The following is a 25778-nucleotide window of genomic DNA, read 5'->3' on the forward strand; positions in this document are numbered from 1 at the left end:
AAAATATCTTATAACGAATGTATTAAATTATAACTAGCCTCATATGAGTCATCTTGTTCTCTAAATTTAGCTAGCGAGATAGCTAAAAGTTATAATAGCTAAACTTTGGCTGGTCTGCTGGAGCTCTAGAAAAAAAAAAAAAAAAACTAAACACGCTCTCTAAAATAGCTAAAAGCTAAAATAGAGAGTTTACTAAAGTTGCTCTAATTAGTATATCAAATCAAGTATTGACTAGGGGCAATAGTAGTGTCCGTGTTTGGCCCTGAATCCGCTCGATCGGTGAACTGATTATTTTGGGACCTGCGGGGCATATCAGTATCTTGTGGTACAAGTTGTTGTGATATTGCGCCAAATCTTGCTTCTACTTCAAGCGCGGTTGTGAACGGATAGAGCGCTAACTCCGTTTGTTTAAGTTCTCTTTCGTCTAGACGGAACTAGGTCTTTTCTTGTGATCCCTTGAGAACTACCTTAATCGACACGTATAACACACATGATATGTAGGCAAACTCGGGCAGAGACTAATACGGAAGACAGGAGAAACACATGTGTTTCTGTGCTAAAGCGTATCTTTAGCTTCGCTGGGTTAGTCACTGCAATGATGAGCAACATCTGTTAAGTTATGCTCTAGAGGAGGCTTTAGGATAGATTGGCAAAGATGCATTGAGCGGGAGCCCTGTTATGGTTGTTTGTGAGATTGTGAGAGATGTCTTTCTTGTCCTCAAACCCTGCTTGTATGTACATGTTAACAGCCAGGGTTTCGACATATTTATTACCATGCTGCTTTAATTGCACTAGGTTGCATCTCTTTGCGTACACGAAATTAGACGAAGCTTTGACCTACTTGTGAATTAGTTTTAAGCTTAGGAGGCAGTTTTAAAAAACCGCATACGTGTGTATTTGATGGTTGAAAACAAATTAACGAATAAACCTAAGTTGTAATAATTTCATTTTTCATATTAAATACATGTGGTTGAGATGCATACAGTTTTATGTGTGACAATAATTACTTCTATAAGAATTAGTATGATACTTCCTTTTCCCTAATATGCAACATTTGTAGGACTATTGCCTTTTGAACATGCGGAAAGCTCGAGGTTGGTGTCTGACTGCGAGATAGAGCCTTGCAATTGCGAGGAACCAATTGCAAAGGGGCAGCATAAATGGTTGTGTGCTGCGTGTAAAAGAAGCAACGCAAGAAAGATTTGATAGACTAGTTTAACTCTAATGAATTGCTTAAAGGACACGATTAGAGCCTATGATTAATTTAGAGGTCAAAAGTCAGGATTTCATGTTTGATGATAGTGTTTCTTCTTCTTCTTCTTTGAATCTCAATTCCATGAGTACCAATTAGGAAAGTGAACTCTCCGCCAAAAGCTTATCCATTTGATTCCCTATTATAGTAGGAGTACTAATTCTTCCCCTAATTCTTTTGTATTAGGAATTGGCTTCTTTCTTTTTTTTGAAAACTAGGAATTGGCTTCTATTTCATCCTAGATTAGGATAACGAACCCTTTCCTTGAGCAATCGGGCATTTGGTTTATGTGCGCCTATAAGATAGAGGGACATATTCAGCCTATAGCACTTTTCACTGGCTTTCTATTGAAAACGAGATAACATAAATAGTTATAAGAAAAAAAAAACATATACATTAATGAATGTTTGCTCGAAGTCCACCTTTCAAATAGGGGATGAAGTCGAAGTGTGCTGCAATGCAGAAGGATTTCTCGGCTCATATTGGAAAGCAACCATAGTCGCAGACATGGGTACAAACTACTTGGTTGAGTATGAGGATTTTGTGGACGAAGACCAATCTACACCTTTACAAGAGACTGTTATAGCAAAAGATGTTAGGCCTATACCCCCTGTAATAATGCCTTCTAAGTATTCTAGTCTTGAAGGGTACAAGGTCGATGTACTTATCAATGACGGTTGGTGGGTTGGAACTATTTCTTGGAGGCAAGACTCAGACCATTACTTTGTTTTCTTTGAAACCACGGGGACAGAAAATGCTTACCCGCTTTCAAAGTTGAGGTTTCATATGGAATGGCTCAATGGCATTTGGGTTCCTCCCAACAAAAGGCGCGTACCATTTTCTTCGGAAAAGAGGTACACACCAACTTCTTCGAATAAATCAAAGAAAAGGGTTGGACCAGCTTCTTCGAATAAGGGGTTCACACTGCAGACCTCTAAAAAACGGAAGAAATCGGTCGCAAAAGCTTGTTCAAGGGAGGAGTTCGAACCAATTTCTTTTGAGGAGAGGCATGAACTCATGGATTCTTAGTGATAAATAGCTAGAAAGCTTTATCCCCTTTTGTATTATAACTTTGTGATTATAAACCTCAAAATATGCTTAATAAACGGCGCTCAAAATATCATTGGATTAGTTACCGTTGGTGTCTTTTGGTTGTTGTTGTTTTGTGTGTGTGTGTGTGTGGCAATTGTGCCTTTTGTTGTTGACACCCTTACAAAATCATAGCAAAATGTGAAAGAAATTGCACTTTCCATAGAAGGTGAAGTGTTCAAAATCAATAATCAGTTTTAGTCCAGATCAAATAAATAAAGCCTATGTACTTGCAGGAGTAGATCATGCTTTAAAACGAAGACACCAAGTCACCAAGAGATCAGTCATGCATTTTCTCATTATATAGAGACCGAACAAATTACAGATATATAGGAACACGTACGTACGTACTCCGTTGGCACAAGCACAACTAGTAGTGAAATAATTTTAGAACCACAATATATAAATAGTTCCGAAAGACTCAAAACTTGGTGACACTTGAAGCACAGGATGCAACGAAAATGAGGAAGAGCACAAAGTGAAGGGGAGCTTTGATGCCACTCCTTCCGTCCGATGTGTTGCCGTCCGTTAATGGAACTGTTTTAGACCCCCCTGTGATAATACAACCCAATAGAGAGATCAACATCAAAACTAAATTAACTAATGCGTAATGTTGATTTCGACCACCCGTATAAAGATTCACTTGGATTATAGTCGAAATTGATAGTTTGGTAATAACATGATATTTCAAGTATCTGTATAAATTTTCTACCTGCTGGAACGTCTGAGGCTGAAGGTGTAATTGCAGCTTCAGGTGTATTTGCATCAGCAGGTGTTTGATTGTTGGAATCTGCTGGGGAACTTGCTGGAGAAGTTGTAGGTCCACCGGCGGCTGTTTCGCCACATTAGGATTCAAATTATAACATCTACAAAAACATTCTAAAAAAAAAATCTACAAAATAATTACTTATTACATTAGTTACATAAACTAGGTAGAGCTTGAACTACTTACATTGACACCGGCTAATGGGTGGAGTTTTCACATTGCAAGCACCAGGAAGAGATAGAGCAAGTGTTTGGTTTATGGTGATCCCCAATGTGGAACCTCCGCCATTGAGCAATGAGCAAAGGCACTGCGGCGATGACTGAACAACGGTTGAGAGCTGTGAGCAGCAAGAAGACGATGGCGTTGATGAGTTTCCTGTGACGTACTTGAGGCATGGAGCCAGGCTCATGAGTGTACTAGTGCAACTTGACTGAGCTGTGGCTCGACCCAGTAGCATGGTCACTAGGACCAGGGCCAGACCCAACTCAGCTCTTTTGAATGCCATGTTCACTACTTTGGAGCCTTGAAACTCAAGAATCAAATGTCTGAAATAGGAAAGATAAAGGAGACGGAGATTAAGATTCAAGTGGAGGTTGATTAAGGGACGCGAGGAATTTATATTGTGAAATTGCTGTGTCAAGATAAGGGAATTGGTGTATTTCGGTGACCAACTTCTACAGCAATAGGGTTGGTATTGTTGGCACCTAATTATAACATGTGTCACTAATCAAATTCATTAACATAAAATACACCAGTACTTAATTGAATGTTGTATAATCCTGCCCAAAAGATGTTCTACAGTAAAATATGCTCCAATTTTGGTTTGGTAAACAAGATATGATATGCTGGATCAATGGCACTATTACATTACCAAACCAAATGATACGAAAATGTTTCGTTCTTTATATTAGGGTATTGAGGTTGGATATCAAACAATATATGCAAATTAATTACACTGGCAAAGTACTCTACTTGTTTGAATGGTACATATTACAACTATATATGTTTTTTTTTTTTTGTAAAGGAATGCCTTATTCGGCTTTGTATTCAGTAAAGAAGAAAATTACATATACATAACTTACCTAAGAAGGGTCATATAAGAATCAAGTCATGCATGTACCCTAAAGTAACCTAATGCAATCACCAAGGGATGAAACACAAAGAACAAGTAGAACTCAAATCTTGCTAGCAAATCTAGCTTATTGGGGTTGGGTTCCATAATAACAGATTAAAAATCTAGAAAACCAGATTTAAAACCCTAAATAGACTAGATCAAGCCTAGTCCCATAAACCAGCATCATGGAAGCAAAAGAGGACCAATATCCACCAACAACCACCATCCAGTTGACCTTGCCGTCGCCGGCATCACCGACTCACACCAGAAGAGAGAGAGAAGGGTGGCACCCTTACCCCTGTTGAGATATATATCCCCCATCGGGAATATGAGACCTTGCATGTGGGTTAATAAGGGTTTGGACCACTCCAATCATTGCCAATTGGTTTTGGATGTGAACCCCAGACTACTTTATAATGGCCACACGAACTCCACGTCACCCAAATGTTATCCACGTGTTAGGCTTGAAGATTCGCCACACGTGCGGGGGCGTGTTGAGATATATATCCCACATCGGGAATATGAGACCTTGCCTGTGGGTTAATAAGGGTTTGGGCCACTCCAACCATTGCCAATTGGTTTTGGATGTGAACCCCAGACTACTTTATCAACCCCCATCAAAAAGAATGAATCCGGTGCTCTTAGACGAACAGACGAATGCCGTCGATTGTCTTCCTCATCTTCTTCTCCAATCCCTGCATGCCTCACCTCCTTCACCATCGCATAAACTGAAGAGAAAAACATAACATGTAGGGTAATAATATACCCGACCCACACGAGGGCGGCGAAGCCTCGACCGACGACAGCGTAGAAACACGCCGCCGGACAGGGAGATCTCACTGTGGTCGCTCTCTCTCGCTAGGGTTAGAGAGAGGAGAATGAAGAATGACTGTTAGAAGCAGTTGATTATGTGAATAAATCCCTAGAATGAAAATAACAAGGGGATTAGCCCCAGTGGTTACTACATTGAATGTAAGACTACCTGGTGCTGTTGGCTAAGACATCGAACACATTTTTTTTTCAATTGTTACTATATAGTATATATGTTGATGCTGGTCATGAACTCATGATTTCATTCCATAATATTGTTAATTAATCTTTGTTTTTTGGATAATTAATAAAGTTCATGTTTGAATAATAGGAATCCCGAGCCTCTTGTATTCCCTATTACATTAGAAGTCAGTTTCCTTGAGGAAATGAATAATAGAAATCCCAAGCCTGTTGCATTCCTTATGAGACAAGGACTACTCTTAGCTTCCTTTATAAGGATGATGATAGACCCTGGAGCATCGATCTCATTAGCAAACAATCTTCTTCTTTGATTATTGTGACTCTTTCTGACACTAACTAAATGGCTTCTCAATCAAAACGCACATTTCAAGTGGGAGATGCAGTCGAAGTGTGCTGCAACGAGGAAGGGTTTCTTGGCTCATATTGGGAAGCAACCATTATCGCAACGATCCGTAGCATCTGCTTGGTTGAGTACAAGCATTTTGTGGAGGAACATGATGAATCTACACCTCTGAGGGAGACTGTCAAGAGGAAAGACTTGCGGCCGCTGCCGCCTAATATTGTGCCTTCTAGGTATTCTAGTCTTCAAGGGCACAGAGTCGATGCTTTTCTCAAAGACGTCTGGTGGGTTGGAACGATTTCCAGGAAGGTAGACGCTGATCATTACGTTGTGTTCTTTGAGAACACTGGGGAAGAGATTGCTTGCCCCCTTTCAAAGTTGAGGTTTCATATGGACTGGTTCAATGGGGAGTGGGTTCCTTCCAAGAAACGACGTGCCCCGGTTACTCTAGAACTGTCAAGACCTGCCCCAGTTCCTTTGAAGAAGAAAGAAGAGGTTCGACGACGGACCGTACTCTTCTAAAGGGGAGCCCGGAACTCGTGGCTCTTTTGAGTTTGGTGTGTTTACGATTGCAATTGTATTTCAGTACTCCATGCCAAATTGAACTCTATTTTGGTATCTTTGAATTTCCCCCATTTTCTTGTTATGGGGTTTCTGAAAATTGTAAAGCATTTGATTTTCAAGTTCAATCTAGAGTAATTTCTTTCAGTTTGATGTTTGAATTCACAAATTAATTAATTGTTTAGTTTTCCTTTCTTTTTTAACAATGAGATTAATTTTTGTCTAGTTCAACTATTCGTATCCAAGCTAAAGCCTGCTCTTGCAACGGCAGATCATGTTTGTAAACAAAATGAAGGGACCAAGTATCCCCTACAGCATTCAGCAAGTAAAAGTACAAAGAATAATCACCATCGTCAAGAATCCAAACAGAAAGGAAAAAAAGAAAAAGATAACAAGAGCAAGCAAATTACAAAATACAATCAGAATAAAGAGTAATGAAGTATTACGAGGACCAGAACAGGTCGAAACTCTTTGTAGAAGACTTAAAACTTGGTGAAACTTGAAGCGCAAGATATGACGAAAATGAGGAAGAGCACAAAATTAAGGGGTGCTTTGATGCTGCTTCCGTCTGATGTGTTACCATCGTCGGTTGATGGCACTGTTTTAGACCCTCCTGCAGTCATTAGTCCAAGCTAGAATTTAGCATCAATGCTACTGATAATGCATATACAGGTATAGGTATTTTTTTGAGGAAAGATATACAGGTATATGTAGAGTTGGTCTTAGTGGCAGAATGAGACAACCGCATCCAGTCTTAAGAACTTATAACTAATGTGCAAGCTATGCTTAACACGTCGAGTTTTAAAACATGTAAAAGCCACGTCTAATCAGGTACATACTCATGATTCTTAAGTATTCCCCTAAACTGCAAATCGGCTATGAGAATATGTGACATCTTGTTCTGATACACTATTATTTATTTGGACCTCTACTGCAAACTACAATGCCTCCTTATATGCAAATGGACAGTTTGGTAACAAATATTTCAGTTTGACTATTTGAACTTATTGTGAACATATACCTGTTGAAGGAACGTCCGAAGCTGAAGGCGTAACTGCAGCTTCAGGCGTATCTGCAGCTGCAGGGGTATCATTTGAGGAACCAGCTGGGGAAATTGCTGGTGGAGTACTTGATGTGGAAGTTGTAGGTCCATTGGCAGCTGCTAAATTCACCACATTCAAAATCAAACTAATTAGCTAGCTAGTACTAATAATTTACCTCATTAGTTAATATGTGAAATTGGACAACTTACATTGACACTGGTTAATGGGTGGAGTTTTCACATTGCAAGCACCAGGAAGAGACAGAGCAAGTGTTTGGTTTATGGTGATCCCCAATGTGGAACCGGCGCCATTGAGCAATGAGCATAGGCACTGCGGCGATGACTGAACAACATTTGAGAGCTGTGAGCAGCAAGAAGACGACGGGTTCGATGAGTTTCCTGTAATGTAGTTGAGGCATGGAGACATGCTTGTGAGTGTACTGGTGCAACTTGATTGAGCTGTGGCTCGACCCAGTAGCATGGTCACTAGGACCAGGGCTAGACCCATCTCAATTCCTTTGAATGCCATGCTGATCACTTGTAAGCCTTTCTTGCAGCCTTAATCAAAAGTCTGAATAAGAAGATTGGAGGAGATGATGGTTGAAATTCAAGTTGAGGGTTGAGTGTGGAAAAGAAATGGATCGATGAAATAGAATTTATATAGGGAACCTTTTCTGTTAAGACAAACAAATTGGTGCATTTGGGTGGCCAACTTCTACTAGATAGGTGTATGCTGGCACCTAAAAACAACAACTTTCGAATGTTAGAGAATATATACTGTCACACTTCAAATCCGTTATGCACCCGAAAATAAAATACTAGTATACTACATACCATGTAGCCAGCCTCAATCATATGCTCCTTCAACCCCAAAAAAGAAAGAGAAAAGAATACCCTCCATTTTGATCATTCAAAAGCTAGAGCATTCGTCTTCCCGTGAAAAAGAATTCTACAAGTAACCGATCCCTCCAATCATGAAAAAATTAGTTAAGAGTAGTTCAACTCCAAAACCCACCTAAAACCACTTTATAGTTTATACTACTTTAAGCCCCAACTAAGTAAACTATAAACTGCCTCCTCAGTTTCACCCAAAACCCAACTCAGTTTTCAGACCAAGTAGTATTCCACAGTCTTCTATAGAAGATCGATCTTTGGTTGCTTAATTGGTCAAGAGTCAAGAACTCATGGAACCCTTCAAAGCCTATCAGCCAGTTCTTATAGTAATCATTTCACTGTTAATTTCAGTTCATGGGCAGATTAGTACACCATGCACAACCACAATGCTTAGCACCTTCACTCCATGCTTGAATTATATTACTGGGAGTACGAGCAACGGCTCATCACCAACAGGGGACTGTTGCGGTGCGCTGAAGTCGTTAATGGGGACGGGCATGGACTGCGCTTGCCTATTAGTAACCTCCAATGTTCCTGTCCAACTTCCCATCAACAGAACCCTTGCTCTCTCTCTCCCTAAAGCATGTAAAATGGGGGGTGTGCCACTACAATGCAAAGGTAAATGAGACTCGCGATCGCAATTTTGAGCTTTTCGAGCATCTCCAACAGAGTTGTTAAACTTGAATTTTAACCAAATTTATGTATTTTTGTAGCAAAAATCAACTCTAACAGAATACCTAAATAGAAGTTTATTTTAACTACTATTGCTAAGCTAGATTGATAAATTTAGCAATTGGGTTTGAATTGTTAAAGCAAAAGCTAAATTCTTTTGTCCACTTATTAATTCATGATTGGTTAAAATTTATCAGTTTAACTCCAAATAATAATTTACTGCTGGAGCCTCATTGCTGTTTCGATTGTTAAATTTCTTAACTATTGTTAAATTTAGTAACAAATTAACCTAGACTAATGGAGATGCTCTACAGATTATCTTTAGTGCCAATTTGATTTGTACCGGAAATTTTACTTGGTTTTTATTGCATTTGTTGTTATTTTGCAGCCTCTGCTAGTCCTTTACCTGCCCCAGGTATTCTTCACTTCTTGTAATTCTTTCACTAAGCAGGCTTGAACATACTCATATAGTCATATATAACCAATTAAGTAAAGTTTTGATACTAAAACTTTGAACTTGCAGGTCCTTCCTTGCTAGGACCAACTCCTTCCCCAACATCTGATTCTCCTTTTAGTCCAAGAGGTAATTCACTAATTGGTTATTTAAAAATTTAACTAAATTGTCCACCAATTTTGCCCAAGACATTGTGCGCGCTAATTCATATTTTGTTTGGCAGCTTCTAAAGCAGTAGCAACAGCTCCTACACCAGAATCTGAAGCAGACTTTCCATCAGATGAACCTGAAGCTCCGACAACTGCGATCAATCGACCAGTGCTGACGCCATCTGCAGCCTCTAGTCTATCATTTGTTTCCCCACAGCCTCTGCTACTCGTAGTTTTAGGAATCATGGTTTATAAATCCTACTAGCTAATGAGTGATCAAATTATGTATTAAATTCGCATAATATGAAGTGAAATTTGGATGCTTTTTTTAAGGACGTAGACCTTACTCTCCCTTTTGAGCAAGCCCTGATTTTCTTAAAAAAATCTCCAACATTAGCCATTTTGGATATCTTAATCAAGTCTTGCACGACGAAGTATCACCTCTCTGGTTTCAATGAGACATCTCAGTCTTTTCCCAAGAGAAGAAAATGGTCAGATTGGATGCAAAGAAAGTGGGGCAAAGACCATTTCTAGTGCATTTTTAGAATCAGGACAAAGTAAACCACTTGTAAATAGTCCCACATGTATAGATATGTGCTGCCAAAAATAAGCTGCAATACCTCCCTATATATACCTAGCTCGTCCTCCCAACAAGCAAGTAACAAAGAAAGAAGTGAAGGCAGAAATATAACAAGACCGATATGGCGAAGAAGCTTCTTGCAGTGTTCTTAATGTTGGTGGTGATTGTTGCGGTGCACACTCACTACGCCGATGCTGCTTCATCAGGGCCAAAGAAGTCCGGCAAATGTGAATCCGCCTGTGAGCAAGAATGTGATGGCGAAGATGGCAACGGCAGAGAGGGCGCCGAACATTGTAAGATGAAGTGTATGAATCAATGTGATGAAGAATAGACTACAGGTAAGGATTGACAACTAACTGTACTAGCCTGTAAGTCAATTTTGATGTTTTAATTAACAATTCCTCTTTGGACTAACCAAATTTGCATTATGATGCAGAATAGTTGAACGCTATCAAAACTTGGACAATGGCCAAGGAAGAGCTATGAGAAATTCATCAAGCAATTAAATCATATGCATTAAAGTTTTGTTTTTGTTGAGGAGACTAGCTAGGTTTTATGTAGAAATATTGCTGAGTACTCCTACTTGTCTATCAATTCACATGTAATAAACGTTTTTTTGTCATTTTATTGGTAGTTTCATAATTTGGTTAAAACGGGACGACAAAAGAATCCCGTTGATCATACTCCAAAATGAATGTAAAAAAAGAGAAGAGAACAAACTGAGCCAAGATCTCCCATAAATCATAGAGTGCAGCACAGAAAACAAGCTAATATAACTCTGGAAGACCCAATCCGACAGTTTTAGCAAACGGTTCGGCGACTAGTATTCCCCCGGATAACATAGATTTTCATAGTCTATCTACGTTAAATATCGACCAAAGAACTTAATATATAGGTCAAAGTGGTATCTTCTCTGTTTGAAGCTAAGTGGATATATAGGCACCAATGCCTCTGGTTCTTTTGGAGGCTTATCATCAGTTCATCACTGATTCCGGCAGCCTTTGAACGAGAAATAGCTTTCCTATTCCTAGCCAAAATAGAACTTGCTTTAGGCATTACTTTACTTTTCCTATTTGAACAAGAAAAGAGCACTATCTCTCCTATTCCTAGCCTACATAGGGACTTGCTCAAGGAATTACTTTTCCTATTCCTTTTCCTATTTGAACAAGGCAAGAGAAAACTACTTTCGTACGCGTATTCCTATATATAACCAAAATATATAGGACTTGCTTTAGGAATTACCTTTCCTATTTGATCGAGCACACTTTGGAGAGTTTTGGGTACAATATATTTGGCAGGGTTGAGACGGACTGCCTCTCTGCAATAAGCATCCCCCTTTGAACTTGAAATATGGTTTTCAGAGTCGAGTGCAGACCAATTCAGACCCAGTTGCTTTTCCCAATGTGCAAAACGGGTGCTGTAGTTACATATCACGTTGATCATGACTTTTCTGATGTATTTGGTCCTGTACCAGTCCATACTCCAGTAGATAACACTGGCCTTACTTCCTATGATCCCGTTGTCATTGACAACCGATCACATTCTTTCATTGATCCTTGCCATTCACTGAAGCCCAACAAACTCACCATTTGGGACACAGAAGATTCAGTAGGGTGTCTCCATGAAGAAACCATCAAAGAATCTCAGGAACCTTTTGTTTGTGAGAATGTTGAGGAGAATTTCTTGAGGAGTGAGAGTGTAGGCATCGAAGATTTTGAGGTTTTGAAGATTGTTGGGAAGGGTGCATTTGCAAAAGTATATCAGGTGAGGAAGAAGGGGACCTCGGAAATATATGCGATGAAGGTTATGCGAAAGGACAAGATCATGAAGGATGATTATACGGCTGAAAACATTAAATTTGAGAGGGATATATTAACAAAAGTTGATCATCCATTCATTATCAAGCTTAGATACTCATTCCAAACCAACAAGAGACTCTATCTTGTAATGGATTTTGTGAATGGAGGTCAGCTTTTCTTTCAGCTCCACCAACATGGCCTTTTCTTGGAGGAGCTAGCACGAATATATGCCGCTGAGATTGTTTCTGCGGTATCTCACCTTCATTCCAATGGCATAATGCATAGAGATCTTAAGCCTGAAAATATCCTATTGGATGCAGATGGCCATGTCATTTTGACAGACTTTGGGCTTGCAAAAAATTTCGATGAAAACACAAGGTCTTATTCTTTTTGTGGAACTCTACAATACATGGCACCGGAAATAGTTCAGGGAAGAGGTCATGATAAGGCAGCAGATTGGTGGAGTGTGGGAGTTCTATTGTATGTGATGCTCACCGGAAAGCTTCCTTTTATCGGGAACCGTTGGGAATATCAAGAGAAGATAGTAAACAAGAAAATCAAGTTGCCTAGTTTTTTGACAAGTGAAGCACATTCTCTATTGAAAGGGCTGTTAGATAAAGACGCATGGAAGCGCCTAGGTTGTGGACCTTTGGGGGGGTGAAGAAGTCAAGCGCCACAAATGGTTCAAGCAAATTAATTGGAAGAAATTGGATGCTCGTGAAATCCAACCGAGTTTCCGGCCGAAAGTTGCCGGGAAGCACTGCATTGCCAACTTTGAGAAATGGTGGACTGACATGCCACTTGTGGACTCACCGGCTGCTAGTCCGAAGGCGAATTCGGCTGGAAACCCCTTTTCCTGCTTCAGTTATGTTAGGCCTGCAGCCTGTTAAGTTCAGAACTAGAGTTCCACATGTACTAAGTTCGTTTTTGTTGTCTTCCTGCTTCAGTTATGTTAGGCTGAAAATTTTGAGCAACATTGTGATATCGTTTTGCAATAATAACAATACAACTTGATGACCAGAATGAGAAAAGGGCTCAGAGGTTTTGTCAAGTTTATGTGGTGCAACAAAACTATCATGAAAAGGTCACAAGTTAGCTGTTTGACTAGTGATTCAATTACTTGTCTTGTACATGTTTCTAAGTTGGTAACATGATTGGAGATGAAACTTGCATCATTGCCGTCGAGATAAAATATCACTTACGATTCAATAGTGTATGCGTATATTCTTAAGAAAAAAAGATAATATCCCATATATGAGTCTGGTTCAAGAGACATCAAATTTGACATAAATTTTGACACTATTTCTTAACCATTAGATTTTAAAACATTTAAGGGTCTAGATCAATTGTAAATGTGATGTCAACATATAAATAATTAATGTGGCAAATAACGTGGCATTACCTAATTTTATAACAAATCAAATTAAAAAAAAAAGAAAAAATTAGAATTTAATATTCCTTGGTGCTTGAACCCCAGCTTTCTCAAATCCTATATATATAGACACATGTAACAAAAAACATTATATATATCTTAATCTTTTAAGTATTAAGCCACAATGTCACTAACGACTATGATTTGTATTGCTAAAAATGAATGAATGTTTAATGTACTAAATCCAATATCAGGGAGATGTACACATCAAACTGTGTGAAACCACCTCACCATAATCCAATATTTCATGCTCTTCCAGTCCTCCCTGAAGTAAAAGTTTTCATACCCTTCATAAAATAAATTTTATAAAAATAAATAAATAAAAAACCTCAGATACTCCAAGCTATTACAAATTCACCCTTACAATCTCCATCACCATTACCCTTCTCAGGGCCGCAGTTTCTTTCTGTCTTTCTTCCCCTTCGCCACCCTTCTGGTTTAGTCCGATTCTCCGTCCCCATTTCAACTTGCAGAGGTAAGTTTTTTCAACTTCTACTCTTTCATCTTCAATTTGTTTCATGCTCTCAACGTATGCTCCTAGGATTTAGGGTTTATAGGGTTTAGGTATCAAGTTTTCCAAGCTTTTGGTGTCGGTTTGAGACAATTGGTGGGTGTTGGGTCTTTGGGGATTGTGTTTAGTGCTAAGGGTCTTTGACTGAAACTCTTAGATTGGGTAGATTGAGATTGCTGTGAATCAGTTCAATTTTCTGCTTGATTACTTTTCTTTCCTAAGAATATTACACTTTTTTTGGGCTTATTTGCTTTGGGTGTGTTTCTTCATTCAATATCTGCTGTATTGCTAACTTGCTCTCAATTTAATAATGTTGAGTATATAGGAACCTTGTACAAATTCTATGATGCTACTGGTAATTGGTCCTTCGTCAGTCATGGCCTCTTCCATTCAACACATTTGCTTACTGGTTACTTGCTAATTCACTTGTCAGGCATCCTTCTCTTGAAAGTTAATCTTCACTGAAACCCAATGGTTGTTCTAATCACCATGTGGATTTGAAATATCAGTGTCCATAGGCAAGTCACGATAGTACCAAGTAACAAAACCCAAAATTCATGTGGTTCACTCTGAATGTGACATACAATTTGGTGAAAGCACTTATTGAAATCAGAAAATGGTATTAATTCAGGATACAATAGAAGCAAGTATCTATGCTTGTTTCTTATGCTGTGGGACTCGAAGTTCTGTTAATCAACTATGTAAGAGGATCTTTTTGTATTAATATTTGCTTATGGCTTCTGCAGATAGTTGATTTTTTTTGTTTCAAATGGGTTGGAAAGCAGCTGAGAAGCTTATTAGGCACTGGAAGGTTCTTAGAGGAGACAATGTGAGGGCCATGAGGATTCTTCCTTCTCTGCCTCATATCTTTTTCTATATCTGTAGATTAACTGTGTTCTGATCTCAATTGCAGGTGATGATCATAAGAGGCAAAGACAAGGGTGAGACCGGTATCATTAAGCGAGTCATTCGCTCTCAGAATCGTGTAATTGTGGAGGGCAAAAATCTGGTATCAGTCTTACTCTATTATTGGTATATTCCTGATTAAATCTTATATTGTGTTGTAGTTGTTTTGGAGTAACTTATGGTCTGTTTCATTCTCATAACACATTTCGTATGAGAGAACTTGTCAAGACCTCCATCACATTTGTCACTCCATTGAACAAAAGGAATTTGTCTTTGTCCACCCTTGATTGTCTAAAAGATTTTGGTTATCTGTGCCATATGTCTTTAATGGTTGGAATACTGCTAATGAAACTTCTGTGCTCTCTATTTGATGCTCATCTTAGTCCCATCTTGTTGGAAACATCCAATGGCTTTAGACTTCAAATGTAGGACCATTTCCATTAACGGCAGGAAGGATTTAAGTTTCTGTCTAGTGCCTTTTACAGTGGCTGGAGTATACCATCTAGTCACAAATTTGCAAATGATGTTCTTTGAACCATTTGAGAAACTGTGATCTTTTGATACTTGTATTTTCAGTTAGGGCTGGAGTATACCATCTAGTCACAAATTTGCATATGATGTTCTTTGAACCACTTGAGAAACCGTGATCTTTTGATACTTGTATTTTCAAATAAGTTTGTTCCAATACTGAGGCTTTGAAGTATTCCAATGAATTGGATAGTTTTTGTTAACTAGTATTCTGCCTTTTCAGGTAAAGAAACATATCAAGCAAGGCCAAGGTCACGAAGGCGGGATATTTACTGTCGAAGCCCCTCTTCATGCCTCAAATGTCCAAGTTGTTGATCCAGTAACAGGGTATGGAAGTAAATCATAACATTGTAATAGTTTACATTAGCAAGTGTTGGTGAGTTCTGTTACTTGCTTACACTTCTACAGTGGTGATTAAATTTTTCATCATGTACAGGAGGCCTTGTAAGGTTGGGGTTAAATATCTTGAGGATGGATCAAAAGTTAGAGTAGCAAGAGGCACAGGAGCATCGGGATCTATAATCCCTCGTCCTGAGATTTTGAAGATAAGGACTACCCCAAGACCTACCGTTGGTACTTATCTGAAGTCCTGAGATCTTTTATGTTTATGTTTTATTGGGACTTGAAAATGACAAAGAATTTGTTGGCAATATCTTGTACTGAATATCTGTGATAAACTTTGGTTGCAGCTGGTCCAAAGGATACTCCTCTGAATCTCGTGTTGGAGAAGACGTATGATGCCAAAACAGGAAAGGGCATGCCTGAACTTTGAGAGAACTAGTCTAAATGTCATTGCAGGTCAGATGGAAAATTTTGCAGAAAAAGAAAGAAAGATGGGAGCCATTTTAGTTGTCACAGTCTGGCGAATGATTTAGAATCTCTTGCACTGAACTTCTGCTTCGATTCGTAATTTCGTTGGAATATTGTACAAACTAACATGGCCGGATTGCAAATTTGCTATAGGAATGTGTTCTTAGATTCAAGGCCATGAGTTCTCTTACGAAATACAACCATAATGCTGTTCTTGCATCAAATAATAGTATGTAGTCTTTTGGTTTTCTTAATCCTGTGTTAAATAATGATCCAGTAGGTGTGCAAATTCAATTTCTTCAACTCGATTCTGGGGTGTTCAGAAATTCTATCCACTGTTATCACTTATATATTCTTGTCAGAAGTCTATTGTTTGGTACCCGTGCTGTCCGTACTGTCATGGGGGCATGGTTCAAGTCTTACTAGATAAACACAGCTATCCCAACCCTTTTGCATGTTGATCAAAACAGCAGACCCTCGCATTCTTTTGTCTTATAAGCTGTACGACAATGACGACATGATGTATAAGCCAAAATGAGAGATCTTATTTTGAAGCTCGGTGCTGTTCTATAGCAGGAGGCAATGGAGACGATAATGATCAATAATCATCCCCCAAAAACCAAGAAAGACACGTAAATTGGACACTCGTCACCTTGCATGGCCTCAAACCTCTTCTTATCTCCACCTTCCTTGTTATATATATAGTTATCCATGATCATCTTCTTCATCAGGAACTGAAACATGGAGTTGAAAAGTAAGCTTTGTTTGGTTGTCTTGGTTTTCTCTGTTTTGCTTGCTGTGAGTAGTGGTCTGGATTACAAGGAGAGAGACCCTGGGCTGAGGCAGTGCATGCACCAGTGCCAACACCAGGAAGGATATGATGAGCAACAGAAGCAAATCTGCGAGCAGCGATGCGATGACTACATCAAGCAGAAGAGGCAGGAGGAGAGGCAGCGGAGGAGAGGAGGAGGTGATACTAGTTTTGTTAGATATGATGAGAATATGGAGCAGTATCAGGGGGGACAGCAACATCAACAATTTGACCAGAATCCCTACTTGTTTGAAGATCAGGATTTCGACACCATAGTCGAAACAGATCAAGGCCGAGTTCAGATACTTCAGAAGTTTACTGAGAAGTCTGATCTTCTGCGCGGCATCGCGAATTTTAGGATTGGTGCTCTCATCACCAAACCTCACTCTTTTGTTGCTCCACACCATTTTGATGCTGACTGTGTTTTCTTCGTCTTCCACGGTAAGTAATTTTTAGTCCTCTTTGCTCAGTTTTCATGTTGATCAATTGCTCTTATCTGTCTTTGAACTTTTTACTGTATGTGAAATTCAGGGCGACCAACCATTTCTATGGTGAGAGGGGACAAGAGAGAGAGCCATAACCTTGAACGTGGTGATATACTCAGGGTTCCAGCCGGTACCCCTGTTTATATTATCAACAGAGATGAGAATGAGAAGCTGTTTGTTGTGAAACTCCTCCACCCAGTCAACCTTCCAGATCAGTTTGAGGTACTTCAAAATCAAATCACCTGTTGCGATTTTTGGTCATATATTCAATCTGTAACACTTCATTATCATACTATACAGGCATTTTATGAGGGAGGTGGTGAAAATCCACAATCATTTTTCAAAGCTTTCAGTCCAGAGGTACTTGAAGCGGCTTTCAAGACTGAAAGAGATGAGCTGCGGAGGCTGTTTGGGCAGCAGAGGCAAGGCAGCATCATGAAGGCTTCCAGAGAGCAAATCGAGAAGATGAGCCACAGTTCTCGTAGCAGTGAAGGACTTTGGCCTTTCCATGGTGATCAACCATCAACACCATTTTCAACATCATCGAAATCCGGCCCATTCAATCTCCTCAGAAAGCGGCCTTCTCAGTCAAACCGACATGGACGTCTCTTTGAAGCTGATTCCAGTGACTACAAGCAGCTTGAGGAGCTCGACCTCCAAATCTCTTTCGCTAACATTACTCGAGGATCTATGATTGCTCCATTCTTCAACTCCAGAGCCACCAAGATTTCTTTTGTTTTGGATGGTGAGGGCTTTTTCGAGATGGCCTGCCCCCACCTTGCTTCCCAAGAAAGCTCCCAAGGAGGTTCCCAACGTCAGCAGAGGAGCAGCAGCCCAAGCTACCAGAATGTAAGAGGAGACCTGAGACGTGGTACTGTTTTTATTGTGCCGGCTGGCCATCCGGCAACTGCGATTGCCTCTAGGAACAATAACCTACAAATACTCTGCTTTGAGGTGAATGCGAAAGACAATGTGAGGCTCCCTCTGACAGGAAAGAAGAATGTGGTGAGTCAGTTTGAGAGGGAAGCAAAGGAGTTGGCTTTCGGTGTTCCGGGGAGAGAGGTGGACCGTATCTTTAACAAGCAAGACGGCGAGTTTTTCCTGGAGGGACCGAACAATCAGCAGCAGGGTCGTATAAGGTCAGTCGTTTAGTCATAAGCAGAGGTTTCACGAGGATCGTGTTAAAAAAAAAGGGCTAATAATAAGTGACTGGTGCAGCTTTGAGGTTGCTACTACTGGTATGTATATTACAGTACTCGGTTCGATGACTCGAGAGAGATGAGAATGTAAATATGTCCGTCTTCCAATGTAACTATAGGGTTTAAGCACCCTTAAATAAGTGAATGAACCTTGTTTAAGCTTTTCTACTGCTTGAGCTTATCAAATGCACTTCACAATTTGGTTACCTGGTTTTCTACTTGCAAAATTGCATTGAGTAGAATGTTCAAGGTTTTCATATGGATATAGGTTGGCTTGGTAGAACACGGGGTAGCAATTAGATCAACTTGGGGAAGAAGCAGGCATGAACAGTTTCGTTCTGTAGGCTGTAGCTTCTTAGATCTGTAACATTGGCCTCAGCTCAAAGACAAGGGCTGCTGAGTTCTCATTCTTGAGATATATATAGGTTACTTGTTCAAGAAATGTAATGCGCCTTTGAGTGCCCTTGGAGCCTAATACTACTGGTTTCTGGTTTGGTTCGCTTGCTGTCTCTTTGTTTGAGACAATATGAAAGATTGGAGCAGCTACTTGACAGGGATGCTAGGCACAATTTGAGAAAAATGGACCAATATGAAGTCGATAGAAAACTTCAGAGATGCATAGATCAAGATCGTAACCCAAATGAGGTGCAATAGATCAAGATCGTAACCCAAATGATCCACATTTTCGACAGTTCTTACAATTTGCTTGCTGACCTGCTGGAGTATAACAATGGATTATAACAACAACAAAAAACCATGTAAGTGGCCTAGCGGTCAAGTCGTCAAGTAGGGTACCCACAAAGTCACAAATCCGAATTCGGTTCATGAAGCTGTCAAAGTAGGCAAGCATTATGTTGCAATATATTCGTAGTTCATTCATAGTCGAGTATTCAACAGGCGTCTGAGGATTAAATCCTACATTTAGGATACCTTTAGATCACCTAACACAATCAAAATGAAACGAACAAACAATAAACGTCACTAACTGGAGATTCATTACAATCATGATTGACAAGATTAATTCCACATTTGAACCCACGCCCTATACCGATTTGAATAATTAAACTGATTTTAATTCTAATATTATATAGTAAGTAAACAATATCATTTGTTAATAGTTACGTTTCTATTCTGATTTCATATGATAAGTAAGCAGTTGAATGGAAATGAAATATTTTCATACCGATTTTTTATGTCTCTTATTTTTTTTTTTGATACTGAGAGACTGATACTGATTCGTGATATTTTTTCTTTTAAATTAATGAAATTGTCACAAGAGTGGGTAGCCTTCCACGTGGCACAAATTTCTTGACTCTACAAAAACACCGACACACCTCACGAGGAGTCCATGAAAGCCTTTCTTCTCCACACTGCTTCTCTCCCTCTGTTTTCGTACACTCCCAAACCTCCAAATCCCCCCAAATTCCCAAAACCCTAGCCGCCGCAATGCCTACGCCGACACCGGCGAAGCGTTCCCGGATTTGCAACTCGCCGAGCTCCGGAGATACCGGCGTGATCCGCCAGCTCCCGCCGAAAGCGCCGGAGCCGTCCGATCGCCGCTGCGCTGCTTTCGGAATTGTCGCCAAGCCTGTGAAGCCGTCGCCGAAGGAAACGCACAGAGAGCAGCCATCGCCGGCGATTTTGATGGTGTCGTCGCCGGAGATTGTGAGAGGGGAGCCAGCGGCGGCGTGTGTCGATCAGTTCCTTGACGAATGCTACTTTTGCCAGAAGAAGATCCCTCAAAACAGTGATGTGTTCATGTACGGGTGAGGCTCCTTCACTAAATTACGCCTCTGATTTTGTTCTCGAATTATTTAAGTAATTGTTTTACTCAGTTTCACTGCTTGGTTGGTAACAAATAAATTTATATTACAAAAATTTAGTGAGATTTGATCTGTAAATGCAGACTATTTGGTGCATTTTGTTCGGAAGTGTGCCGATTCCAGCAAATTTACAAGGACAAGGTAGCAGAGCAAGCACTTGTTAAATCGACTAGAACCGCCGTCACCGGTGCCAAGAGCAATGTGAATGGATGATGAGTAGGTAGCTAGAGAGACCAAGTTGGCGGCGCATGGCTATCATATTTTAGAGATTGTCCTGCGCTTTTGGTTGTTATATTTGTAAGTAGTTTGCTTTGAAATCTCCTCTTTTGGTTCATCAGTGGGTTATATAGTAGTAACTAGCTCCATTTAGGATCAGAAATAAGAATTCTATTACATATTTTGTTTCGGCATTGAAACGGAGTAGCGAGGTTGTGGTACAGTTGTTCCGAGATACAAATTATATTAATGATAAGAATCGTAAACATGTGCAAAACATAGCCTGGCTTCTTTCATTGTAGTTTGTTTGTTATTTTCTTTCTTCTCTGCAACTTTAGGTCTTACAACTAGATGCTTTTGTCTTTTGGTTTTCCATTGTCTTGATATATGCAAATAGTTTGAATCTGGAGAAGGTGATTGGTGCTCTTCAGCAAACAAGTCTGTTATTCTGTACTGTGAATTTTCTGTTTAAAAAGGGATGGTTAACGTGGATGACCAAATTACTCTGATTAGAATCATTTCATGGTTGCCATTTTGTCTCGCATGTTTTCCTCTTGAAGGGAGCATTACTTTGTTTATCTCCCTACCAGAGTGACCAGCTATCATATTTGTATCTCATGAGAATCTGGATACATCTCACCAACTTATAAGGCCATTGCTAGTAATCATTAGCAGCTTGTTGATTAGAACCTATTTCTTTGTGCTTAATTCCTTTGTTTTACGCCCTGTACACTGTAGTAGTGTTCTGGTTTGAACCTACGGATAATATTGACAAGTGCATATGAGCTGGTCCTTTAGGCCGTTCTTCCAATGAAAACTAACCTTGATATTGCTAACTCATTCAACATTTTAAGTTTATATTCATCCAGAAGTCCTTATTCACCTACATACCCATATGAGCAAACTTTAACTTCAGCCTTGATATTTTACGTTGTACATAAACTGGAATATAGATTGCAGAACAAGAATGAATGAAATTCCACCAAAAACTTACAGGTTACAGGCATATGATGTTACAGAATAAACTTGTTACTGAAATGATTCTGAATCCTTGAGAATGTGGTCTACATATGACTCACACTTCTACAACTGTACTATGTATTGTAAATCTCATGTGTTTTCTTCTTTTATTTTTGGCAAGCAATCTCATGTGTATTAAGTAGTCAATAACGGAGACATGAGTTTGGCCTTGATTTGAAATGTGAATGAATTTGGGTAGGTGCTAGAACATGCAGTTATTTTTATAACTTGAGCAGTTAGGTGTGTAGTCAAGAGCTTGCTGGTATTGTAACTACTGTGAATGTGCTATATAAATTTGGGGAAGACATTTTGGTGTTTATAGTTGTCACTGTTAGGAAACCGTCTTTTTCTTTTACCTGAGACAGTTCTAAAATGATGTCTAGCTTGTAATTTGCTCAACTAGCAGGATCATGTCTCACTAATTCTTAGTCGATGAACTACTGTCATGTGCAGTTAGGTCCATGATGTTACATTAGTAGCAACATATTTATACATCTTGGCATGTTGTCGAGTTTTGGGTCGAATAGTAAATATAAATCGGCTGTTGGTGGGGAGAAACAGGCAGACTGAATCAAGTACCCAGAATGAGTGAATTTAGGGGATACCTATGTTTATGCGATGAACTTAATGCTACCATCATATCACTGCATTATTCAGTAGCTTTTCGACCATGCTTGAATTTCATGTCTGCTGTTACCTCTAGTAAAACTTTGCTTTTGTAACTACCTACCTGATTTCCAGGAGTACCGAGTTACAAGATACGACTCTCTTGTTCTCTTTTCATCTACAACCCGCTGCCCATTAAAGACTTTTCTTCTGCATGAGGGCTCGAGCAAGGAACTTAATTTTGGAAACATGAGCAAATGCTAGTAATTGTTTCAATGGTTTCTAACCCGAGTATAGTATTAGGCTATCTGCTGCAACTATAATGGATACGTGACAACCACTATATTAATCATCAGAGTACAAAATCTAACATCGTTGAGTGATGGGTTGTAGGGTTGTGCCTTCTTTTTATGGAGCAAAGATCTGACTGAAACTGTGACAAACCTTGAAAAGGGTATTCAAAGTTGAATACTTCACCACAAGATGGACAAATATGAATTCTCTGCTCGGGTTGTCGATGCTTTAATGTGCATCTATTGCCTTCGATTTATGCTAGCATGTAATGCCTAGTTGCGGGATACAATTAGAAAAACTGCGAGTCACACTTCGATGTGGGACTACCAAGTCTGATGTTTATAAACTATGCAAGCTGCCTACGAGTCTCAACCATTTTCCGCACAATCAGATTGGCCTAACATGCAAGTCACTTACTGATGTGTACCTTGATCGAGAATTCTTGATCCAAACATCTGATACATGAACTGAATTTATCACTGCATAAACTGAAGCAATCCCTCGAATAAAGGGGTTGGAATTCCTGAGAACAAAAGCAAGGTTACATTATTTGATATTCCTCCACTTTGTTCCTACATGTCCAAAGAAAACGTTTGAGAGCTACGTGCTGCTACAATAGCCCGGAACGCGAGCCATAAGAAGTAACAAATTGGTTTTTCAATAGGAGTACAACATGTGATCAATCGTAGAATTACATATTTACAAACTAGTTTGATTACATATAATCGGCCTTAACTTATAGAATCTTTAGAGTTTTGATGTAATATTGAAGAGGATTCTATGAAGAAGGCAAAGGCATAAGAAATTTAGAACCACTAAGGTCTACCGGGTCATGTTGCCTCGCAGACTTGGACATTCCAATTGCCAAAGGAACCTAATTAACATAAGTAAAGCATTTTATGAACCACAGCAACACTATCATTCAAACTTCATATTTTCTGCTTCGTTCCTAATGGTATCGAAGAGTGGCGAAAACAGGTAACACTCTCCAGAACTGGCAATCACAACATGCATGCACAAGCAGAAGAGTTTAGAGACGAGAGATTTTTTTCAGTTCTTATTTATTAGACAAGATTTTCATATATAAGAAATTCTTCTGTACAAGTAGAGCTCAAGCAAGGAGATCGAATAACTACTTTGGGTTAGACATGAGCAAATACTAGCAATTGTTTCAATGGCTTTTAACCCGTGTATGGTATTTGCTGCTACTATTATAGATACGTGACAAACGCTATATGACCCATCAAACGTACACTGCAAACTCTAGCGTGAGTGATGGGTTGTAGAGTTGTGCCTTCTAGTTATGGAGCAAAGATTTATGATTGAAACTAGCCGTGACGAAACATTAAAGGATTATTCAGGTTTGAATACTTCATCACAATAAGATGGACACAAATATGGATTCTCTGCTCGGGTTGTCGATGCTTGAATGTGCATCGTGCAATTTTGACCTTCAATTTAAACCCAGACATGTATGTTCAGTCGTGGCGGGATACTAAAAAGAAACCGTATGCCTAGCTCACAATTATGTCGTCAAATATTACATTGTTAAGAAGAAAACTGTGACTCCAATGCATGTTTAATTTTCTCCACCAAAGTGCTAGTAATCCGCGAAAGAATTAAAGGCCTGGTGTATGCCTACATTGTTAAGAAGAAAATAAAAGCATGACATTACAAGCATTCTTCATATAAGTTACGTAGCAGGAAGACATGTACAATATTGTTCTCCCACAACCTTTTTGAATAATGTACATAGGCTACTCATATTTTGCTTGTTTCTAAAGGATAATAACTAGAAACTCTAGTTTTAACTCCCATCGACTTTTGCAATGCTCTTCTCTTTTCTAAACAATTATATTGTTATATTAATTCTATCAACTTGAACAACTAGTTATTTGTGAGTCGAACACTCAATCTACTTTTTACATATTGTAATTCTATGTCGCTCAACAAAATGGTATTGGGCATGGAAATGATTTTTTATTATTGATAATCTTATATTCTTATTTTTAGGTACATTCAATTATTGTTATATATCTCTTGCTATATATGTATACTCTGAATTTAAAATATATACAAATCCACTAAGGAATTGACCCATTGGACCTGATAATAAAAGTCACGAGCTAAATTTGTGTCAAAAGAATTGAAAGATTGATTGAACACATGAATATATATTGAATGTGATTTTCGTCTGAATGGTATACAAACTTTTGCTTCTTATAAACTTTGGTATATCGAGTTTTAAAAATATCATAACAGTATCTCATGTTTCCATCCCGACCTAAGATTGATATATGTAATCATTAAGATGACCAATTTACTCTTAAGTTCTCTTTTTTTCTTAGTTTTTTTTTATTTGTTTTCATATTCCAGAAATATCAGAAGAGGTAGTGGAATTTGATGATTTAGGTTGACCTTTATAAACTTGAAGAAGATTGAAGAAGGGAAACATACAAAAGTTTAATCTTTGTTGTTTCCACTGACACTCAAGGATCTTGTTGTTGTCGTTGACATTCAAAATATACAGAAGTTTAATCTTTGTTGTTTCCGCTGACACTCAAGGATCTTGTTGTTGTCGTTGACATTTAAGGATGATTGAGATGAATAGCTGATTATTAGCTAGGAGAAAGTGACGATGAATTTTTTTCTCTACGTTCTTAAAAATTATAAAAGCCAATAAAAAAAATTGGAATAAGAAAACAAAGAAGTAAAACTAAGAAAAAAAAGAGAATTTAAGGGTAAATTTCATCTTTTTTTTGTCTGAGGGTAAAATAGTCATTTTAATGACTATATATACTAATCTTAGGGCGGGATGGAAACATGAGATACCAATCTGATATTTTTAAAACTTGATATACTAAAGTTTATAAGAAGTGAAAGTTCATATACCATTTAGACGAATTTCTCATATTGAATCGATCCATATATGAGTGTCATTAATTATTTCTTAGATGAGTGAGTGACGTCTTTGGAATACGAGGTACGTAGCACTAGTTCAAGAATCAAGACGACTACTAGCTCTCTCTGCCTCTGCGAGCTAGGAACACGAGAGAGGCTGATTCCGATGATCCTCTAGTCTTAAGACCTAGAGAGCAATAAGTATCGTCATTAGCAGTAAGCACAGAGTTTGCACGTGGACACCAGTTAATATTATTAGAAATTAACCAAACAAGGAAGCGATGATCGATGACGAAGTCAGTGTCACATTGTAATCAGTGGTACTTGATGACGCCAATGAAGAAAGCTTCTTCTTCTCTTGACTCTTCTTGTTGGATCTTCTCGATCTCGTCGTGTGTAGCTATATACTGAGCAAGTGATCTATTAGGGTCAAAAAGCTTCAGGGTCTGCTCTCATGTTAGCTCAGAAGCTACTCGTCTCAGCTAGCCATCGTGTTCTTCCTCTCTCTCTCTC

At 39.0% G+C, this 25778-nt stretch overlaps 7 protein-coding genes and 1 pseudogene across 7 annotated transcripts; 6 read left to right on the top strand and 2 right to left on the bottom strand.

The window, feature by feature from the left end:
* Positions 1-2762: 2762 nt before the first annotated feature.
* LOC101306497 (non-specific lipid-transfer protein-like protein At2g13820-like) lies at positions 2763-3656 on the bottom strand. Its single transcript, XM_004292527.1, has 3 exons — positions 3294-3656; positions 3054-3173; positions 2763-2893 (listed from the first exon to the last, which is right to left on the bottom strand). The coding sequence occupies exons 1-3, from the start codon at positions 3610-3612 to the stop codon at positions 2763-2765; spliced, it is 570 nt and encodes a 189-aa protein (XP_004292575.1). The 5' UTR covers positions 3613-3656.
* A 1916-nt stretch (positions 3657-5572) lies between these two features.
* LOC101306790 lies at positions 5573-6176 on the top strand. Its single transcript, XM_004292528.1, has 2 exons — positions 5573-6067; positions 6159-6176. Exons 1-2 carry the CDS (start codon positions 5573-5575, stop codon positions 6174-6176), a joined length of 513 nt encoding a protein of 170 aa, XP_004292576.1.
* A 213-nt stretch (positions 6177-6389) lies between these two features.
* Positions 6390-7802, bottom strand: LOC101302415 (non-specific lipid-transfer protein-like protein At2g13820-like). Its single transcript, XM_004290569.1, has 3 exons — positions 7386-7802; positions 7155-7292; positions 6390-6746 (listed from the first exon to the last, which is right to left on the bottom strand). The coding sequence occupies exons 1-3, from the start codon at positions 7702-7704 to the stop codon at positions 6616-6618; spliced, it is 588 nt and encodes a 195-aa protein (XP_004290617.1). The 5' UTR covers positions 7705-7802; the 3' UTR covers positions 6390-6615.
* Positions 7803-8359: 557 nt separating this feature from the next.
* On the top strand, positions 8360-9609 carry LOC101307090 (non-specific lipid-transfer protein-like protein At2g13820-like). The gene is made up of 4 exons (XM_004292529.1): positions 8360-8687; positions 9130-9156; positions 9265-9324; positions 9419-9609. Exons 1-4 carry the CDS (start codon positions 8360-8362, stop codon positions 9607-9609), a joined length of 606 nt encoding a protein of 201 aa, XP_004292577.1.
* Positions 9610-10045: 436 nt separating this feature from the next.
* On the top strand, positions 10046-12613 carry LOC101307373 (annotated as a pseudogene).
* Positions 12614-13490: 877 nt separating this feature from the next.
* LOC101302714 (50S ribosomal protein L24-like) lies at positions 13491-16230 on the top strand. The gene is made up of 6 exons (XM_004290570.1): positions 13491-13630; positions 14413-14495; positions 14580-14675; positions 15324-15427; positions 15537-15673; positions 15790-16230. The coding sequence occupies exons 2-6, from the start codon at positions 14436-14438 to the stop codon at positions 15870-15872; spliced, it is 480 nt and encodes a 159-aa protein (XP_004290618.1). The 5' UTR covers positions 13491-13630; positions 14413-14435; the 3' UTR covers positions 15873-16230.
* Positions 16231-16651: 421 nt separating this feature from the next.
* LOC101307666 (vicilin-like antimicrobial peptides 2-1-like) lies at positions 16652-18567 on the top strand. Its single transcript, XM_004292530.1, has 3 exons — positions 16652-17162; positions 17253-17428; positions 17507-18567. The coding sequence occupies exons 1-3, from the start codon at positions 16652-16654 to the stop codon at positions 18356-18358; spliced, it is 1539 nt and encodes a 512-aa protein (XP_004292578.1). The 3' UTR covers positions 18359-18567.
* A 1215-nt stretch (positions 18568-19782) lies between these two features.
* LOC101302998 lies at positions 19783-20717 on the top strand. Its single transcript, XM_004290571.1, has 2 exons — positions 19783-20171; positions 20312-20717. The coding sequence occupies exons 1-2, from the start codon at positions 19852-19854 to the stop codon at positions 20439-20441; spliced, it is 450 nt and encodes a 149-aa protein (XP_004290619.1). The 5' UTR covers positions 19783-19851; the 3' UTR covers positions 20442-20717.
* The last annotated feature ends 5061 nt before the right edge of the window (positions 20718-25778 follow it).

Source organism: Fragaria vesca, linkage group LG2, assembly GCF_000184155.1.
Source record: "Fragaria vesca subsp. vesca linkage group LG2, FraVesHawaii_1.0, whole genome shotgun sequence".
NCBI classification, from domain to species: domain Eukaryota; kingdom Viridiplantae; phylum Streptophyta; class Magnoliopsida; order Rosales; family Rosaceae; genus Fragaria; species Fragaria vesca.

Coding starts and splice junctions, on each gene's coding strand:
- LOC101306497 (XM_004292527.1), bottom strand. CDS start 3,612: ATGGCATTCAAAAGAGCTGAGTTGGGTCTGGCCCTGGTCCTAGTGACC. Junction 3,174..3,293: donor ACCCATTAGCCGGTGTCAAT/GTAAGTAGTTCA, acceptor GTGGCGAAACAG/CCGCCGGTGGACCTACAACT. Junction 2,894..3,053: donor AGCCTCAGACGTTCCAGCAG/GTAGAAAATTTA, acceptor GTATTATCACAG/GGGGGTCTAAAACAGTTCCA.
- LOC101306790 (XM_004292528.1), top strand. CDS start 5,573: ATGGCTTCTCAATCAAAACGCACATTTCAAGTGGGAGATGCAGTCGAA.
- LOC101302415 (XM_004290569.1), bottom strand. CDS start 7,704: ATGGCATTCAAAGGAATTGAGATGGGTCTAGCCCTGGTCCTAGTGACC. Junction 7,293..7,385: donor ACCCATTAACCAGTGTCAAT/GTAAGTTGTCCA, acceptor TGAATTTAGCAG/CTGCCAATGGACCTACAACT. Junction 6,747..7,154: donor TTCGGACGTTCCTTCAACAG/GTATATGTTCAC, acceptor TAATGACTGCAG/GAGGGTCTAAAACAGTGCCA.
- LOC101307090 (XM_004292529.1), top strand. CDS start 8,360: ATGGAACCCTTCAAAGCCTATCAGCCAGTTCTTATAGTAATCATTTCA. Junction 8,688..9,129: donor TGTGCCACTACAATGCAAAG/GTAAATGAGACT, acceptor GTTATTTTGCAG/CCTCTGCTAGTCCTTTACCT. Junction 9,325..9,418: donor TTCTCCTTTTAGTCCAAGAG/GTAATTCACTAA, acceptor TTTGTTTGGCAG/CTTCTAAAGCAGTAGCAACA.
- LOC101302714 (XM_004290570.1), top strand. CDS start 14,436: ATGGGTTGGAAAGCAGCTGAGAAGCTTATTAGGCACTGGAAGGTTCTT. Junction 14,676..15,323: donor TTGTGGAGGGCAAAAATCTG/GTATCAGTCTTA, acceptor CTGCCTTTTCAG/GTAAAGAAACATATCAAGCA. Junction 15,428..15,536: donor GTTGTTGATCCAGTAACAGG/GTATGGAAGTAA, acceptor CATCATGTACAG/GAGGCCTTGTAAGGTTGGGG.
- LOC101307666 (XM_004292530.1), top strand. CDS start 16,652: ATGGAGTTGAAAAGTAAGCTTTGTTTGGTTGTCTTGGTTTTCTCTGTT. Junction 17,163..17,252: donor TGTTTTCTTCGTCTTCCACG/GTAAGTAATTTT, acceptor TGTGAAATTCAG/GGCGACCAACCATTTCTATG. Junction 17,429..17,506: donor ACCTTCCAGATCAGTTTGAG/GTACTTCAAAAT, acceptor CATACTATACAG/GCATTTTATGAGGGAGGTGG.
- LOC101302998 (XM_004290571.1), top strand. CDS start 19,852: ATGCCTACGCCGACACCGGCGAAGCGTTCCCGGATTTGCAACTCGCCG. Junction 20,172..20,311: donor AGTGATGTGTTCATGTACGG/GTGAGGCTCCTT, acceptor CTGTAAATGCAG/ACTATTTGGTGCATTTTGTT.